The following is a 15,555-nucleotide window of genomic DNA, read 5'->3' as shown; positions in this document are numbered from 1 at the left end:
ATTCTGCTGTCTGATAGTTGTGACCCTTCTTTACTAAAAATTAATTATCTCCTCATACAGAACTCGAATGATGTTCCCATTTATTTATATTGAAACAAGAACCATTCAAGATTCTAAACATATAAATTTAGGCCTATAATTATTTCTCTACAATTTTTGATGATTTTTCAAATTCAGAACAGGGGAACCCAAAATTATTCTGACCTTGTCTTACAAAATTTATTATATCTCATGATTTAAAATTTCATTGCTTACATAATTTCTTCTATAAGAAACTAGACTCAATAATATTTAATTTCATATTTTATTCATCCTATAATTTGATTTCTACAATTTTTGGTGATTTTTCAAAGTTAGACTAATGCTGCTGTCTAGAACTGTTTTAGTGCAAGATATTAATTACCATGTTTATAACACCCTTATTTCTTTTTCTACACTATTTATCATCACTTTCTCTTATTTTCTCTTCACTAACATGACAAGAACATAAGACCATATATAAGAAAACTCTAAATCAACATCAATTCCATGCTTTTTCAACACTATTAAACTTAAAAATATATTGAAATCTTGATGTTCATACCTTTTTTTATTGACTTCAATCTTTAACTTGATTTTTCTCTCTCCTCCAGCTTCTATTTCTTGAATCCAACTTGATATTCTTGCTCCCCATCATCTCCTTGCTATCTTTATCTCTTGATGGCTATGAAAATTCTTTCAATTTTTAGGTGAAAATAATGAATTTTTGGTGGAAGGACTAAATTGTAAAGAAAGCAAACTTCTTTTCTTCTTCTTCTCTTACGTTGGTTTGCATGGGAAAATAAATGTGTTGTTAACTCTTCATCTTTCCTTCCTTTTATACTAAATAAATAATCATATAATAATAATAAACATCTCATAAAAATATTAATAAAATAATATTTATCTAATTAATTAATTTAAAATATCATCAAATAAGCATTACATTCTAGAATTCTCTCTCTTACTAATTGACCATTTTTCCCTTCATGATCTTTTAGAATTTCATCCTTGAGTCATCACTTAATTTGGTAAAATTGCAATTTAGTCCCTCATAATTTTCACCTATTTAATTTGGTTCTAATTCATCAATTTTTCTTGGTTTCTAGATCATTCCACCCTTAAAATATTTGCAACATTATTCCTTCAACTTTTTTTATATTTACACTTCAACCCCTTAAATTTTGAGTATTTACTCTTGTGCAACAAGACTTTTCTCATCTTTGCAATTTAGTCCTTTCTTGAATTAATATATCATAATATACTTCCCAATATTGACATAACTCAAAAATTCCCTTTTTTTTCACTTTATTTTCTTATTTTATTATATCACGGATAATATTTTACTGTAAAAATTTTTGGGGTATTACATACCTAGTGGCTTAACCAAATAGGCCATTGGTTATTGCATTTGGTAGGTTCATTTGGTTTTGGGGAACAACATTAAGAAGTTAAATATTAGGGCTCAAGGAAATGGGTTTAAGGTATCCACGCACATATGCTTTAGCTTTCTTAATGGTGGTGGCATGAATGACACATTGAGCATACATAGATGGTTATATTAGACAATCGATAGGGTGGATCTTTTCTGTTGATCTTTTCTTTAATATACATGCCATAATTAATCCACTTTTTGCCTCACTATTTTTTCAATGCTTATCAAAGAAAATACTAAAATTGAAACCAAAGGAATGAAAATGAATTATAGAATTAAATTCAGTTGAATTTGTAACATAAATACATAAAATTATCTACCTCAAGTACTACAAAAGAATAACAAAAAATTCCATTGCTCATCCGATTGGTGCATTGGATCTTCGTCCATGCTTTGGGCAAATATAGGATCCACTTCTACAACTGGGAAGTATGGTCCTTATTTAGGTTCAACAGGTACAATAGATAGGGTATCTTTTATAAGAACACTTATACCTCAACCTTTATCTTGACCATGACCATTTTCCTCTACTCCAACAACTTTGTTGATGGGTACACCTATACCATGATGACGTCATTGGTTTCTCTCTCATCCATCTTGGCCTTTTAGGCCACATTGGGCCTATGTTTCCATGTTCTTTCTTTGACATTGTGAAAGTGAGCGTTAAATTTGATTTATAAAAGCTTATCTTGTTGGATAAGTATAGATTTACAAGAGCTTATCCTAGCAAATAAATACATGGTTTACCGTTCTTCGTAAACCATTAAATATAATCCTAGAAAGTTTCAGAATTACCATCCTCAATCAATGTAGCTTGTGGCTTATGTTGGAGATGATTGGTCTAATATGTGATGAGCTCGATAAATCTAATGACCTAATTATGCTCCTTTCTCAAAAGAAAATCTATGGGATGATAGTCATCCATGTTCTCTACATTTAATGGAATTCCTTGTACCATCTCAAATTGTTGTAATACTCAATCAGATGGATGCCACTTGATGCGGGAAAAGTATATAAGTGGTATGCACACGTTAAAAACATGGTTATACACATGTGCCTCTGGTAGTAGTATAGCAACAATCACTTCTGCTTTGTATGGCATCCACAAAAATTACAAAAATTAAAAATTTCCATTTAGATTCTATTATAATATGATATTAATTAAAGTAAATGAATTTAACAATATAAAACACAATTTACAAAATCATTACATTACATATCAATTAATACTTGTATCTCTAACAAATCATTCTTTCCAGTTAGTTATATGGTTACAATGTTCGGACCACCTATTAAAATATAAAATATTTAGAAAGGAATGGATTTTAGGGTTTAAGATTACACTTTTACCTTTTCGCTAGAGGAAAATTGAGATGTTGAAACTGTATAGGTGCAATCCATGAAAGTCAATACAATCTGCACGATTGTCAAATCACAAGGAAATCATTTACTTCCTCGTTCCCCACTCTACACACCTTGCATAACACCCTATATAGGCATGCCAAAATGACTTACCCTATACTATATGTACTAGCCACTTGGAAATTTGATAAAAGTGGAAGGTACATGGTATGAACTAGATTACCATATTTTTCTAGCATCAGTAGACCTCCTTTCAGGCAAAGAAAGTATGCTTTAGTATGAAAATCGATATCATTGGGGGTTAGATTCTCTAGAAGCTGCTTGAAACATGTCTTCAACCATGTTATCTTAATATGATGCCCTTGAAAACCAAACTTAAGGTCGATATCAGTTCTAAAAACTTGACAAATAACCTATCCTAGATTGTGCTCAACACTTTTTGTTACAAGATGGCAATCTACTAGAAGCACTGTCAGCAACATTACGTTCTACGGTGTTACTGTTGCTTCACCGCATGGGTGATTAAATGCATGGGTCTCCAATCTCCATTGGTCAATAAGAGTGAATAAGAGTATACTATGAAAGTAACTTTCCCAATTTAACTAGCATGAAAGAAACACGCTTGCATTAACTGAAGAATGATTCTATCGTTAGTAAAATATAAACCCATATTACTATGAGCTCAAGCCACAAGAGGTTACTCCAATGTTGTTGCATTATTGGTAACATATCATTGTTCAGATCTCAATATACCAGCAAACATTACAGTATGCTCGAAAATTGGAAATTTGAGCTATTTAGGTATGTAAGCTTCAATAGAATGTGGAAGTTTTTTTTTTTTTTTTTGGTGAAAAAACTAACAAGTTTGACTATCTATTTAAAGGTTTTAAAATTAGGTTTATGCTAGGGTTTCAATACAAAAACTCAAATCCATGGGAGTCCACTTCCATTTAAGTTTCTGTTAAAATATATTTAAATTATGTTATACATTTTTTTAAATGTTACTCATAACTCGACATCAAAAAATGTCAAGTTCAAGGTTAAATGTTATTCTCAAACATTTCAAAATTAGTTTATATTGTTATCATTTAAATTTTAAATATTATATAAGAAACCTGACATTCACGGATGTCGACATTCAATAATCATATTAAAATAATTGTATTAATTCTAACGAGGCACAAATAGCTTAACGACATTAACTTCGTTACTAAACTTTGACATCAAGTGAATATTAAGGTATCTTTAAAAAACATATTATGAAAAAATAACTTATTTACAAACTTATACTAATAAATAATATTAAATTTTGCAATAATGAAGTTAAAAAAACTATGTTGGGAAATAATATTATTTAAAAAATTATGTATTTTCATGTGAGCGTGATGAATTCTACTATTCCTCTATTCTCCTAAAATTGTCATATTTTTATTTTTAATAATAATTTTTTACTTTGATATTCTATTATTTAAAATTTAATATGATAAAAATTTTAAATATATATTATTTTGCAAAATTTATAATTTAATTCAAAGTTTAAAATTGATATAAAGAATTTCCAAGTGTAATATTTTTATTGGGAAAAGAGAGTATTATATAATATGTTTATTATTTGGGTAAAGTATACTATTAGTTGTTAAAATAGGGTAAGTTATCATTTTGGTCACTTAACTAAAAAAGTTATAATTTGGTCACTAAATTATTCAAAAGTTTTCATTTAAATCATTGAACTAGTTAAAATTTTATTTAAGTTACTGGACTATAAATTGTCAAATACATAATTAAAATTCCACACAATCTATTCAAAATCTTCTTTTCGATTTCAACTTTTGTTACAATTTTTATTGATTTACGTATTTGATAATTTAAATATAAATTATTCTATTTATATTTTATTTTATATATATAAATAATTATTTATTTATATTTATATATTTTGTTTGCTAACGTGTTTTGTTCAACACAAATTAGTGTTCAACTTTTTAGGATTTCTTACATAAGGGTCAAATATTTCAAACTAGTCATATAAGGGCCAAACATTTATAAAAATACTCAAATAATGGCTTTACATGCTCTTCAATTCAGTTTATAGTAAAAGTTAAGTGAATGTTGACTTTTTAGAATAAAATACATAACAATTAAATCCAATATTACTTGGAAAGGAAATAAAATAAGAAAAAAATTGAAACCTAATCTACAATATTTGAAAACTTTATTTAAACATTTTAAAAAATGTTTGATCATTAGTTGAGCATTTTAAATATATTTAACATTTATTTGACCATTTTAAAAGATTAACCTTCGTTTAAATATTTTTATAAATATTAATTATAGTAATTTTAGAAGGTTAAATCTAGACTTGTTCATGGGTCGGGTCGAGTCGCCTGAAATGTGGGAGGGTTTGAGCAAAAATATAGGCCCAAAAAATGAGTTTAGACAAAAAAAATAAGGCCCGTTTAAAAATGAGTCGAGCCTCAAGTAAGGAGTTTTTGGCCCGGGCCTAGCCTGGCCTGACCTGGCCCGAATTTACTAAATGACAAAAAAAATCTATTTTTTATATTATTTTCTTATTATTTTTTCCTATTTTACTATCATTTTACTATTATGTTGCTACTATTTTGTTGTTATTATTTGGATATTATATAAAATTTATTTTACTATTAATTTTGTTATTATTTTAAAGACATTTGTTAATTTTGTTATTATTTTAGAGGTATTTGCTTGTTAAGTTGTATCTATATTAATGTTATTTAAATATTTATATTTTTAAAATTTATAATATAATATATATTTTAAAATTATATAAAATAATATAAAAATTAATATAAACATGCCGTATTGAACTTAAATTTTAATATTTCTATTCGAATAGAATTTAAATAAAATTTTATGCCTATTTTTGAGACCAGGCCGACCTAACTTAAAACATAGTCATATATATCTTGAGCATTTGGGATCCGTTATTAGCAAGAAAAATAGAAATCCTATCACCTTGTCGGAAAAGTAGATCCAACGGTTGAGAGTCTCCCACATTTCTCCTCCTCATTGGATAAAAATCACATCAAGATTTCAAACCTCATTTCTACTGGTCCACGTTGCGCAGTTTCTGCGAATAACTATCTCCCACGTAAATAATGTAATAAATAAATAAATAAATAATGGGATAAAGCAAATTACAATTAAATCCACCAAAAATCAGGGAAGCTCCTTAAATTTGGACTCGTGTCGAGGCAGCGCTAGACACTTGTCGCCTCCACACAGCTGAAGCCTCCTCATTTCTCTTCAAACAAACATCAGTTTCTTTCTCTCTCTTTCCTCGACAATATTTCGATTTTCACCCTATTTTTATTTTTATTTTATTTTTGGTTTACTTACCAAAAATTACATACTGGCAAAAATAAAATTACAAGGTAAAAAAATCGACTCTTTCTTTCTTTTATTTTCTTAGTCTTTTTTTTACTCCCTCCTCCTTTGTTCTCTACTGTTATTTTTATTTTCCCTTTTTTTTGTCTTTTTCGTATTTTTATTTATTTTCTTTTAATTATATTTTGGTTTCAATTTTTCGTGATTAGTGAAACCATTTTGAATTGGTTCAGGAAGTGATTTTTTTTAAATTTTGATTTAATTTACCTTTTTTTTTTCGTTCTGGTTTCTAAAGAAAAGTTATTTCGTTGATTTCTTTTTTGTTACTTGGGTTGTTGAATTTTTCTTGATGTTAGATGCTGTTGATTGATTTTCTGATTTGGAATAATGGGTTGGTTTTAGTTTCTGTTAAAGCTTCAGTCTTTGTACTATTTTAGGAACTTGAATGTTTTCTAGTATTACGAGAAATGGTAGATTGATACTTGTTAATTGGTGATTAGTTTCTAGCTGCAATTTCGATTTGTTTTCCTTTTAGTTTTATAGATCTGGGTTTTGGAGAAAAAAAAAATGACAAAAACTATTTTCAGCTCACTGTTTATTATCAGCATAAAATGGTTGGATTTGCAGGACAATTTGTTTGGCTATGTGTATGATTGTTTGCTTTGTACTACTTGTTTGAGAATCTTGAAGTTTCGAGATTTAACATAAAGTTTTAATCTTAATTGGTTCCCGTATTCCTTTGTTTTTTATGTTTTGAAAGTTGTGATGAATTGTAATCCTATTGTTTGTCGGATGTTTATGGATTAATGGAATTGGAATTAAAAAGTTTGGTGAACATTCATTTAAGTAAAAGGGGGGCGGGGGGAGTAGTAAAAAGCAAAGTGAAGGACATGATCATCTCATCTACTTCAGTTGATGGATTTATAGGGCAATTTGAGTTGAGATCAACTTTGATAGCTGCTGTTCAAAACAAGAAATGGGATCTCATCTGAATTTCAAGGACTTCGGTGATGCTCCAAGTATGGAAGGAAACGAGTCTAAGCCACTGGGGAATTTTCCATTGACAAGGCAGTCATCCATATACTCGTTGACTTTTGATGAGTTACAGAACACCTTTGGTGGAATTGGAAAGGACTTCGGATCAATGAACATGGATGAACTCTTGAAGAACATATCAACTGCTGAAGAGACTCAGGCTTTTATGACAGCTTCAGTTCCAGGTGGAGAAGGAAGTCTTTCTGGAGGCAATCTACAGAGGCAAGGATCATTAACGTTGCCAAGGACTCTGAGCCAGAAAACGGTTGATGAAGTATGGCGAAACTTGATGAAAGAAAATGATGGTGCTAAAGATGGAAGCAGCGGTGGTGGTGGTGGTGGAGCAAATTTGCCACAGAGACAACGGACTTTGGGAGAGATGACTTTGGAGGAATTTTTGGTGAAAGCGGGTGTTGTAAGAGAAGATATGCAACAATTTGGAGTTCCAAATAATACTGGATTCTTTGGTAATAATAACTCGGGTGTAGCTCTTGGATTTCAACAGACAAATAGAAACAATGGGTTTTTGAGTAACAATAACTCAGTTCTTAGTCAGCCTCCAAGGTTACCACAGAACATGACTGGAACCAAATCCTCACAACCTCAACCACAGCAGCAGCAGCAACAACAACCACCACAGCAGCAGCAGCAGCAACCCCAGGCACGGCCACTCTTTCCAAAGCAGCAAACAGTTGCCTTTGCTCCATCTATGCACTTAATGAACAATACACAGCTTGCTAGTCCAGGAGGTAGAAGTTCAATGGTTGGAATTGGTGACCCTTCCATGAATAGTAATATTGTTCAATCTAGTGGGCTTCAGAGTGGTGGGATGGGAATAGTGGGTATAGGATCTCCAGCAAGCCAGATATCATCCGATGTCATTTCAAAGAACAGTGTAGATACCAGTTCTTTGTCCCCAGTTCCTTATGTATTTGGCCGGGGAAGAAAATGCAGTGCAGCTTTGGAGAAAGTAGTTGAGAGAAGGCAAAGGAGAATGATCAAGAATAGAGAATCAGCTGCAAGATCTCGAGCTCGCAAGCAGGTGAGTTGGGTGTTCAGCCTTTGCACTTTTTTCCCTTACTGTTATACTTTTGTTTCTTAAATGCATTACTTTCTAAAAACATGCTAATGTTTTTTTTTTTAGCAAATGCTAATGAATATTGTATAGGAAGATACCCTACATTGATTGGGTGAAAACATAGGTTTGCTCGCCTATTGTTTCTTTTTGTGCCTCAAAAAATAGCCTATTGTTCACAGTTGGCACGTCAAATATAGTACCAGTGCAGAGCTATTGTATTTTGCATTATGTCTACGACTGGCTCGAAAATTAGGCTACTGCCAATGGCCATATAGTCTGATAATTGAGTACTGGACTTCAGTTCTCCTGATTAGGGATAAAACCCTGGTAACCTCAAGGATCAAAAAAAAAAAAAAAAGACTAATAATAATGTTCCCTTTTGAAATAATATATTTTTCTTGAGGTTGTTTTCTGATAATGCGATTTGGGCTTATTTAAAGGCACTGGTGCAACTGCTGTCGGTTTATGAAATACTGCAGCTTGAGTTCATTTCTACCTACTATTCCTGTAAACTACATTATTTTCTGATTGCAAGATGTATAAGATACTCAAACCAAACCCTACTTACTGGCTAGATTACTTACTGATTGTGTATTAATTTGGAGCTTGGTTTAAGTTAGCTCCTTGAAGTGCAAATGAAATACCCCAGCTGTTTCAGTTAACTCTTTGTACAACCATGAAGTAAAACATGCATATGTGAAAGAGTAAATTGACAAATTCATGGAGCAGGCATCTTAAACATCTACTCATATTACAGTTCTATTTTGTCTATCCTTTAGCTCTTATGTACAGCATAAGTCTCGTGGAAATTAAAACTAATTCTGTCAAAATTGTTTGAATGCAAAACGTTGTTGATCATTACTGAATATATGTATAGATTCTCCCCAAATAGAAAACAACTGATGGCATTTAACTGGTCTGAGCTTCTGGCAGGCCTATACATTGGAACTTGAGGCTGAGGTTGCAAAACTTAAAGAAATTAACGAAGAACTGCAGAAGAAACAGGTAAGTACTGTCTGCTGACTAGGATTCTTAATGTTTTATTGAATAATTTGGGTGGATGGCCCTCCTTAACTGTACTTTGGTCGGTGCAGGAAGAAATGATGGAAATGCAGAAAAATCAGGTAATGCTCATTTCTTCCATTTCCACCATGCACTTGTATTAGCATTCACAACAGCAACTAGCTTTCAGATGGGTTTCAAAGCCTAAAGATTACTGGATTTTTGCAAATTGTAGTATAGTGTCGTATGCATTGTGAAACTTTAGTATTAGTAACCCTCAAAATATGTGTTTTATTACTCATAAAGATAATAGGCTTTTTCTCTTGTATGATAGGATGTGGCAACTAGATTTTTTTACAGGGTGATTAGCTGAAAACGATCAATAAAGACTGATCTGTCATTGTGTCAAGAATGTGCTTAACTTGATATTTAAGGACTATGTTGCTTGGGGTTATTTTTCTTGAAATGCCGTGTTAAGAGTGTCAAGATGCATATCTGGACATGAGTATGGGGACGTGACCCTCTAAAGACCATCCAAATACATGGAGAAATGTAGGAAAAAAACTAAAAGATCATAAGCTTGTGCAAGGCGTGAATGTTTGAATGTTATCTTTACTAAATTAACTAGGAAATTATCAATAACACTAATTTTCTTGTGCTATGTAATGCTCAATTCAAACAGACGTTAGAGGCAGTGAATCGAGCATGGGGAGGTGGTAAAAGACAATGCTTGAGAAGGACACTGACAGGCCCTTGGTAGAGTTGCAACTTCTGATACTATAAAAGTTGCTTAAGATGCACAAGCTCTACCATTGGTACGAGACAAAAGGATTGGGTTATGCATCTATTATCTGTAATCTTCATACTGCAGAGGGTTTAGATTAGCTGTATGTATAAGAAGAGGAAAGGGTTTTGCGTTGTAAATTATCAACTTCGAGATACTGTTAGTTTCAGTCTGTAGATTAGATTATTATTATTATTGGCTTGTTTTATCTCTGTGTTGCTTCTTATGATATAACCTTGACTGCCAAGGCTTGTAGGATTGTTAATCTCTAACCTTAATCAGATTTGACTTATAAATTTAAGACAAGTTTATCTTTTTATGCATGATCTTAGGATCATCCATAAATTTCCTTTATGCGATGCATATTTCTCATATCTGAACACTTGGGAGAATTGCTCAAAGATTTAACGTTATTAAGAAGCCTAAAACATGACCAACACGAAAGGGTAGTAATCAATAAAACAATATAATTTAAGTGACGTGGGATAATTGTATTGCTTTTCACTGTTATGTTTATATTTTATTTTTCTGGATTGAAACCATTTTCCCTGATTTTGATAGGAAGGCTTTCTAGAACAACCTTAAAAAGAACGAAAGTCGTGCACGTTAGGCTTTGGAAAAGTCAACAGAAAAAGCCATTATGTCTGTTGTCGTGTTGGGACAGGTGGCAACAATCCTAGCCTTATCCATCCAATCGCTTTTAACCGACTTACGTGGACGTCTCATCATTGTCTAATTTGGTTTGGCACCCTAAGAATAATCTACCTTAAATAGTTGTTCGCATAAGGGACTACCTTTAGAAAAAGACTAGGCTTTTTATAAAAAAGATTAAAAATTAATTAATTACAAATTTGGATAATAAAAATTAATTAAGAAAATAAGATGTTTGTTACAATAATTTAAAAAATTAATAGAAAAAATTAAAAAATATTAAAAGTTGATTTGTTACTATTTTCTCCGCATTTAAATTCTTAATGTCTTTTCTTTATATTGTAGCGACATCAATTATAAAAATTATTTTTAATTTTTAATTTTTTATAATTTTTTAAAAGTTCACGTGACACCTAAAATTAATATTGCAAACACCCTATTTTTATAATTAATTTGCTCTCAACTCATTTTATAATTAATTAAATTTTTAATATTATTTTGATAAAAAAAGTTGACTGCACACAAAATTTATGTTTGGTGAAGGCAGTTCCATATATCCATCAAAACCCATGAACTCAAATATAAATGTGAACATAATAGTATGCGATCGATATGAATACGTAAACAGCAGTATTTATATAGTTATTTTCCATAATAACATTTTTTATAATAATTAAGTTTATTGTAAAATTAATTTTTATATTTTTTATCATTGATAATAATTTTTATCTATAACAACCACTACCATTAATAGTGATAGTAGAATTGAAATTCTTAATAAATTCTGAATTAATCCGCTGGTTGAAAATATTAAAGATAAGTAAAAAAATTTAAATTGAAGTGAAGTGGGGTGGAGTGAAGATGAATGTATCGATATCTATGGAGGTGATAGTGATTTTCAAGATTATATATCCATAATAAAGTGAGACATATGGCGGAGCAGAATGTGTCAACTGTGAAGCACTGATGGATTCAGTAATATTCGTCATGTCTCGCTTCATTTGCATCAGTAATAATAAAATGAATGTTATCTATGTCAAGATACTCAGCTTGAAGATAGAATGAATTGCATATGTATTACCATACGAGAACAATCAATCAGTAGTCTATTTAATACAGTGGAGTAACTCTTAACTAACCCTTAACTAATACTAACTGTTATAACAGACTAACTAACCCTTAACTAATACTACTTAACTCTTTATTATTTACATATATCATAACATTCCCTGATCAACTTCTTCTCCCTGGTAAATTTCCATCTTCTTTGGACAAAACCGAAGTTTGCTTGAAACTTATCAAATAAGCCAATGGATGAGGCTTAGTCAAAATGTCTGTGACTTGATCTTGACCCGATATATGTCCAACTTGAAAAGAGCCATTCGCAACCCGTTCTCTCACAAAAATAAATCTAACTCCACATGTTTAAACTTGGAATGCATCACAGATTGTTTGCTACAAAGAATCTGCAAATTGAGCTATCACACCGAGTAAGGCTTTATGAGTAACCTCAATACCAAGTTCGAGATAGTAGAGATCGAACCCACACAATTTCAGTAGTGACTGAGCCAAACTCCTATATTCGCGCTTTGCGGTGGAACGTGATACAACAGATTGCTTCCTACTACTCCAAGAAATCGGATTTCCTCCCAGAAAAACACAAAAACCTGAAGTCGACCTGCGATCATCAACATCGGATGCCCAACTTGCATCGGAATAACCCTCTAGGAGCAATTTCGAGGTTCGAGTAAAACATAAGCCAAAATCCAATGTTCCTTGCAGGTATCGCAGAATCCTTTTCACAGCTTTGTAATGAGTATCCAACGGCCTGTGCATAAACTGACAAGCCTTGTTGACTGAAAATGCAATATCAGGTCTTGTTATGACCACATATTGCAAAGCACCTACCACACTTCTGAACAGACGCTCATCTTCAACAGGAGTTCCTTCATGAGCAGAAAGTTTACATGAAGTCACCATTGGAGTGGGGGATGGCTTTGATTTGGCCATGGAGGCACGTTGTATTAAGTCAAGAATATATTTCTTTTGACTCAAGAAGACACCATGAGACGTGCGAGTAACCTCAATACCAAGGAAGTAGCTCAACTGTCCCAAATCTTTCAAAGAGAAAGTATCATGTAGAGTTTTGACAAAATCCTCAATATCACCCGAGTCAGTTCCTGTGACTATAATATCATCGACATAGACAAGCACGTAAAGGAACTGAGTGCCTGTTTGTCGAATGAACAGTGAGCTGTCAGCTTTAGAAGCTACAAACCTCGTGTTTAACAAAAAATCCTTCAACTTATGAAACCAAGCTCGAGGAGCTTGTTTAAGGCCATAGAGTGCCTTGCGTAGCCTACAAACAAGTGGTTCCCCACCACCATTGTGCTGTTCAAACCCAGGTGGCTGTGTCATGTATATTTCTTCATGTAAATCTCCATTCAAGAAAGCGTTGTTGACGTCCACTTGCCTAAGGGACCAGCCTCGAGAAACAGCAAGGGCCAGCATCACACGAACCGTTGTTGGCTTGACGACAGGACTGAAGGTTTCATAAAAATCAACTCCAGCTTCTTGAAGATACCCTTTGACAACTAAACGACCTTTGTATCTGGCAACCGACCCATTAGCATTACGCTTAACCTTAAAAATCCATTTACAGCCAACAGCACGACGACCAGCAGGTAGAGGTACCAAATCCCATGTGTGATTCGATATTAAAGCTCCATATTCAGCCTTTGCAGCAGCAGTCCAAGCAGCACTTTGAAAAGCCTCATCTATAGTGGAAGGCTCCTTCTCATCTAAGACAGAAGAAAATACTCTAGGTTTGAAAATACCACTTTTCGACCGTGTCTGCATTGGATGACAGTTTGCAGGAGAAGATGATCGCTCATGGACAGCAGATGGTACATCAGAAGAAGGTGATTATGCATGAGATGGAGGCATAGTAACCTCTGCAAAGTCTGCTCCAGGTGAGGAGATCATACTTGAAGACCTCAAGACAGAAGGAGAGGCAGATGAAACTGGACTTGGACCAGGAACAATTTGTCTGGAACATGACAAACCAGAGTCGGAGCTAGTCATCAGAACTCATCGGCACACTAGAATGATGATGACGGAACTGGACAGGACCATCCCCTTTTAAACAAGAAAAACCAGTTCGAAAGGGAAACTCCAGCTCATCAAATAAGACATGTCGAGAGATGTACACACGACCATCAACAGCAAGACACCGATATCCCTTTTGATGAGATCCAAAGCCAAGGAAAACACACTTACTAGAACGAAATTGGAGCTTGTGTGGTTGAAACGGTCTGAGATGAGGAAAACAAGCATCGCCAAAAACACGAATCGAGCATAGTCGTTGAACCTTGTACAATTTTTCATAAGGAGAAAAATTCTGCAACACAGGAGTAGGAAGTCGGTTGATTAAATGAACTGCATGAGAGAAGGCATCAGACCAATATTCCAAGGGCATAGAAGCTGTAGCCAACAATGTCAAACCCATTTCAACTATATGACGGTGTCGGCGCTCAACGACCCCATTTTGTTCTGAAGTGTAGGGGCATGTGACTCGATGTTGAACACCAAGCCGAGCAAGTTCAGTTGAGAGAGCACGAAATTCACCTCCCCATCGATTCGCAACATTTTGATTGATCGCCAAATTGCACTTGAATCATCTTGTAGAAATGAGAAAAACAACGGGGAACCTCTGACTTGGTCTTTATGAAATACAACCATGTATATCTACTGTAAATATCAACAAAGGAGACATAATAAGAATATCCACTGGACAACACATGAGACGGTCCCCAAACATCTGATGTTACTAATTCAAATGGATTTGAGTACACTGTTTTTGAAGAAGTAAAAGGCAGCTTATAAGATTTGCCTATTTTACAAGGTGTACACCTAAGAGGCAGACCATTATTCTTGCAGGGAATATTACACGACCGTAAGACACGAGTAAGTACATTGGAGCAGGGGTGTCCAAGTCGACTATGCCAAAGATCGAGAGAGGAATGAGTTTGAACATTATACAGCAACGGAGAACCAACCTCACACGAACCAGCTCGAGACAGATCAAACCGGTACAAGCCATCATGTATGCGGCCCACTAGAAGAGTCTTCCTTGTCTGAATGTCCTTTACAAAACACAAAACAGGATGAAACTCGAAATAAACATTATTGTCCTTGGCAAATTGCCCTACAGAGATCAAATTTTTACACACTGTAGGCACATGTAAGACATCCCTTAGACGCAACAACCGAGAACCAGCCAGAATATTGGAAGAGCCTACGTTATCAATAGAAACTGACTCACCATTGCCCATAGACACTTGACCTGTACCTATGTAGGGAGAGACATCAGTAAGGTTGGTCATAGTTGGAGTGACATGGTTTGTTGCACCCGAATCAGTACCAGTGCTGTGTCGGTAAAGCAGTTTGTAATGGTCGAACAACCGATGAAGAGCAAGAGGAAGACTGTGAAAAATGTCCACAACATGGAGACGCAGAACAATGAGCTGAGGGATTCTCATCAAGATGATGATAGTTGACTGACGGTGATAAATTCGAGCCAAGACCAGAAAAAGTCTCATCAAACCTATGATAACATGTTTGCACCATATGTCCGATTTTACCACACAACTGACATTGTGGTTTTGACCGTGACCACCCTCGACCAGAACCACGGGTACGACCACGGGACCATCCATGTCCAGTACTCCTGGAACCTTGATGAGAGCCACGATTGGTGCCAAACCCTCCTTTCATAGAATCCTGATTACCTTGCTGGGACACCAGATTAACTTGCAAAGGAATATC

At 33.7% G+C, this 15,555-nt stretch overlaps 1 protein-coding gene across 2 annotated transcripts; it reads left to right on the top strand.

The window, feature by feature from the left end:
• The first annotated feature begins 5,965 nt into the window (after positions 1-5,965).
• Positions 5,966-10,383, top strand: LOC108479718 (ABSCISIC ACID-INSENSITIVE 5-like protein 7). Of its 2 annotated transcripts, none has more exons than XM_017782463.2 (5): positions 5,966-6,225; positions 7,106-8,255; positions 9,225-9,296; positions 9,386-9,415; positions 9,976-10,383. In XM_017782463.2, exons 2-5 carry the CDS (start codon positions 7,155-7,157, stop codon positions 10,051-10,053), a joined length of 1,281 nt encoding a protein of 426 aa, XP_017637952.2. In that variant the 5' UTR covers positions 5,966-6,225; positions 7,106-7,154; the 3' UTR covers positions 10,054-10,383. The 2 variants fall into 2 exon arrangements, with proteins under 2 accessions (XP_017637952.2, XP_052878787.1); XM_053022827.1 differs by having other exon boundaries at positions 6,003-6,225; positions 7,091-8,255.
• The last annotated feature ends 5,172 nt before the right edge of the window (positions 10,384-15,555 follow it).

Source organism: Gossypium arboreum, chromosome 12 (assembly GCF_025698485.1).
Source record: "Gossypium arboreum isolate Shixiya-1 chromosome 12, ASM2569848v2, whole genome shotgun sequence".
In the NCBI taxonomy this organism is placed as follows: Eukaryota; Viridiplantae; Streptophyta; class Magnoliopsida; order Malvales; family Malvaceae; genus Gossypium; species Gossypium arboreum.
The sequence above is the reverse complement of the archived record's forward strand: the minus strand, read 5'-3'. Positions and strand labels throughout refer to the sequence as shown.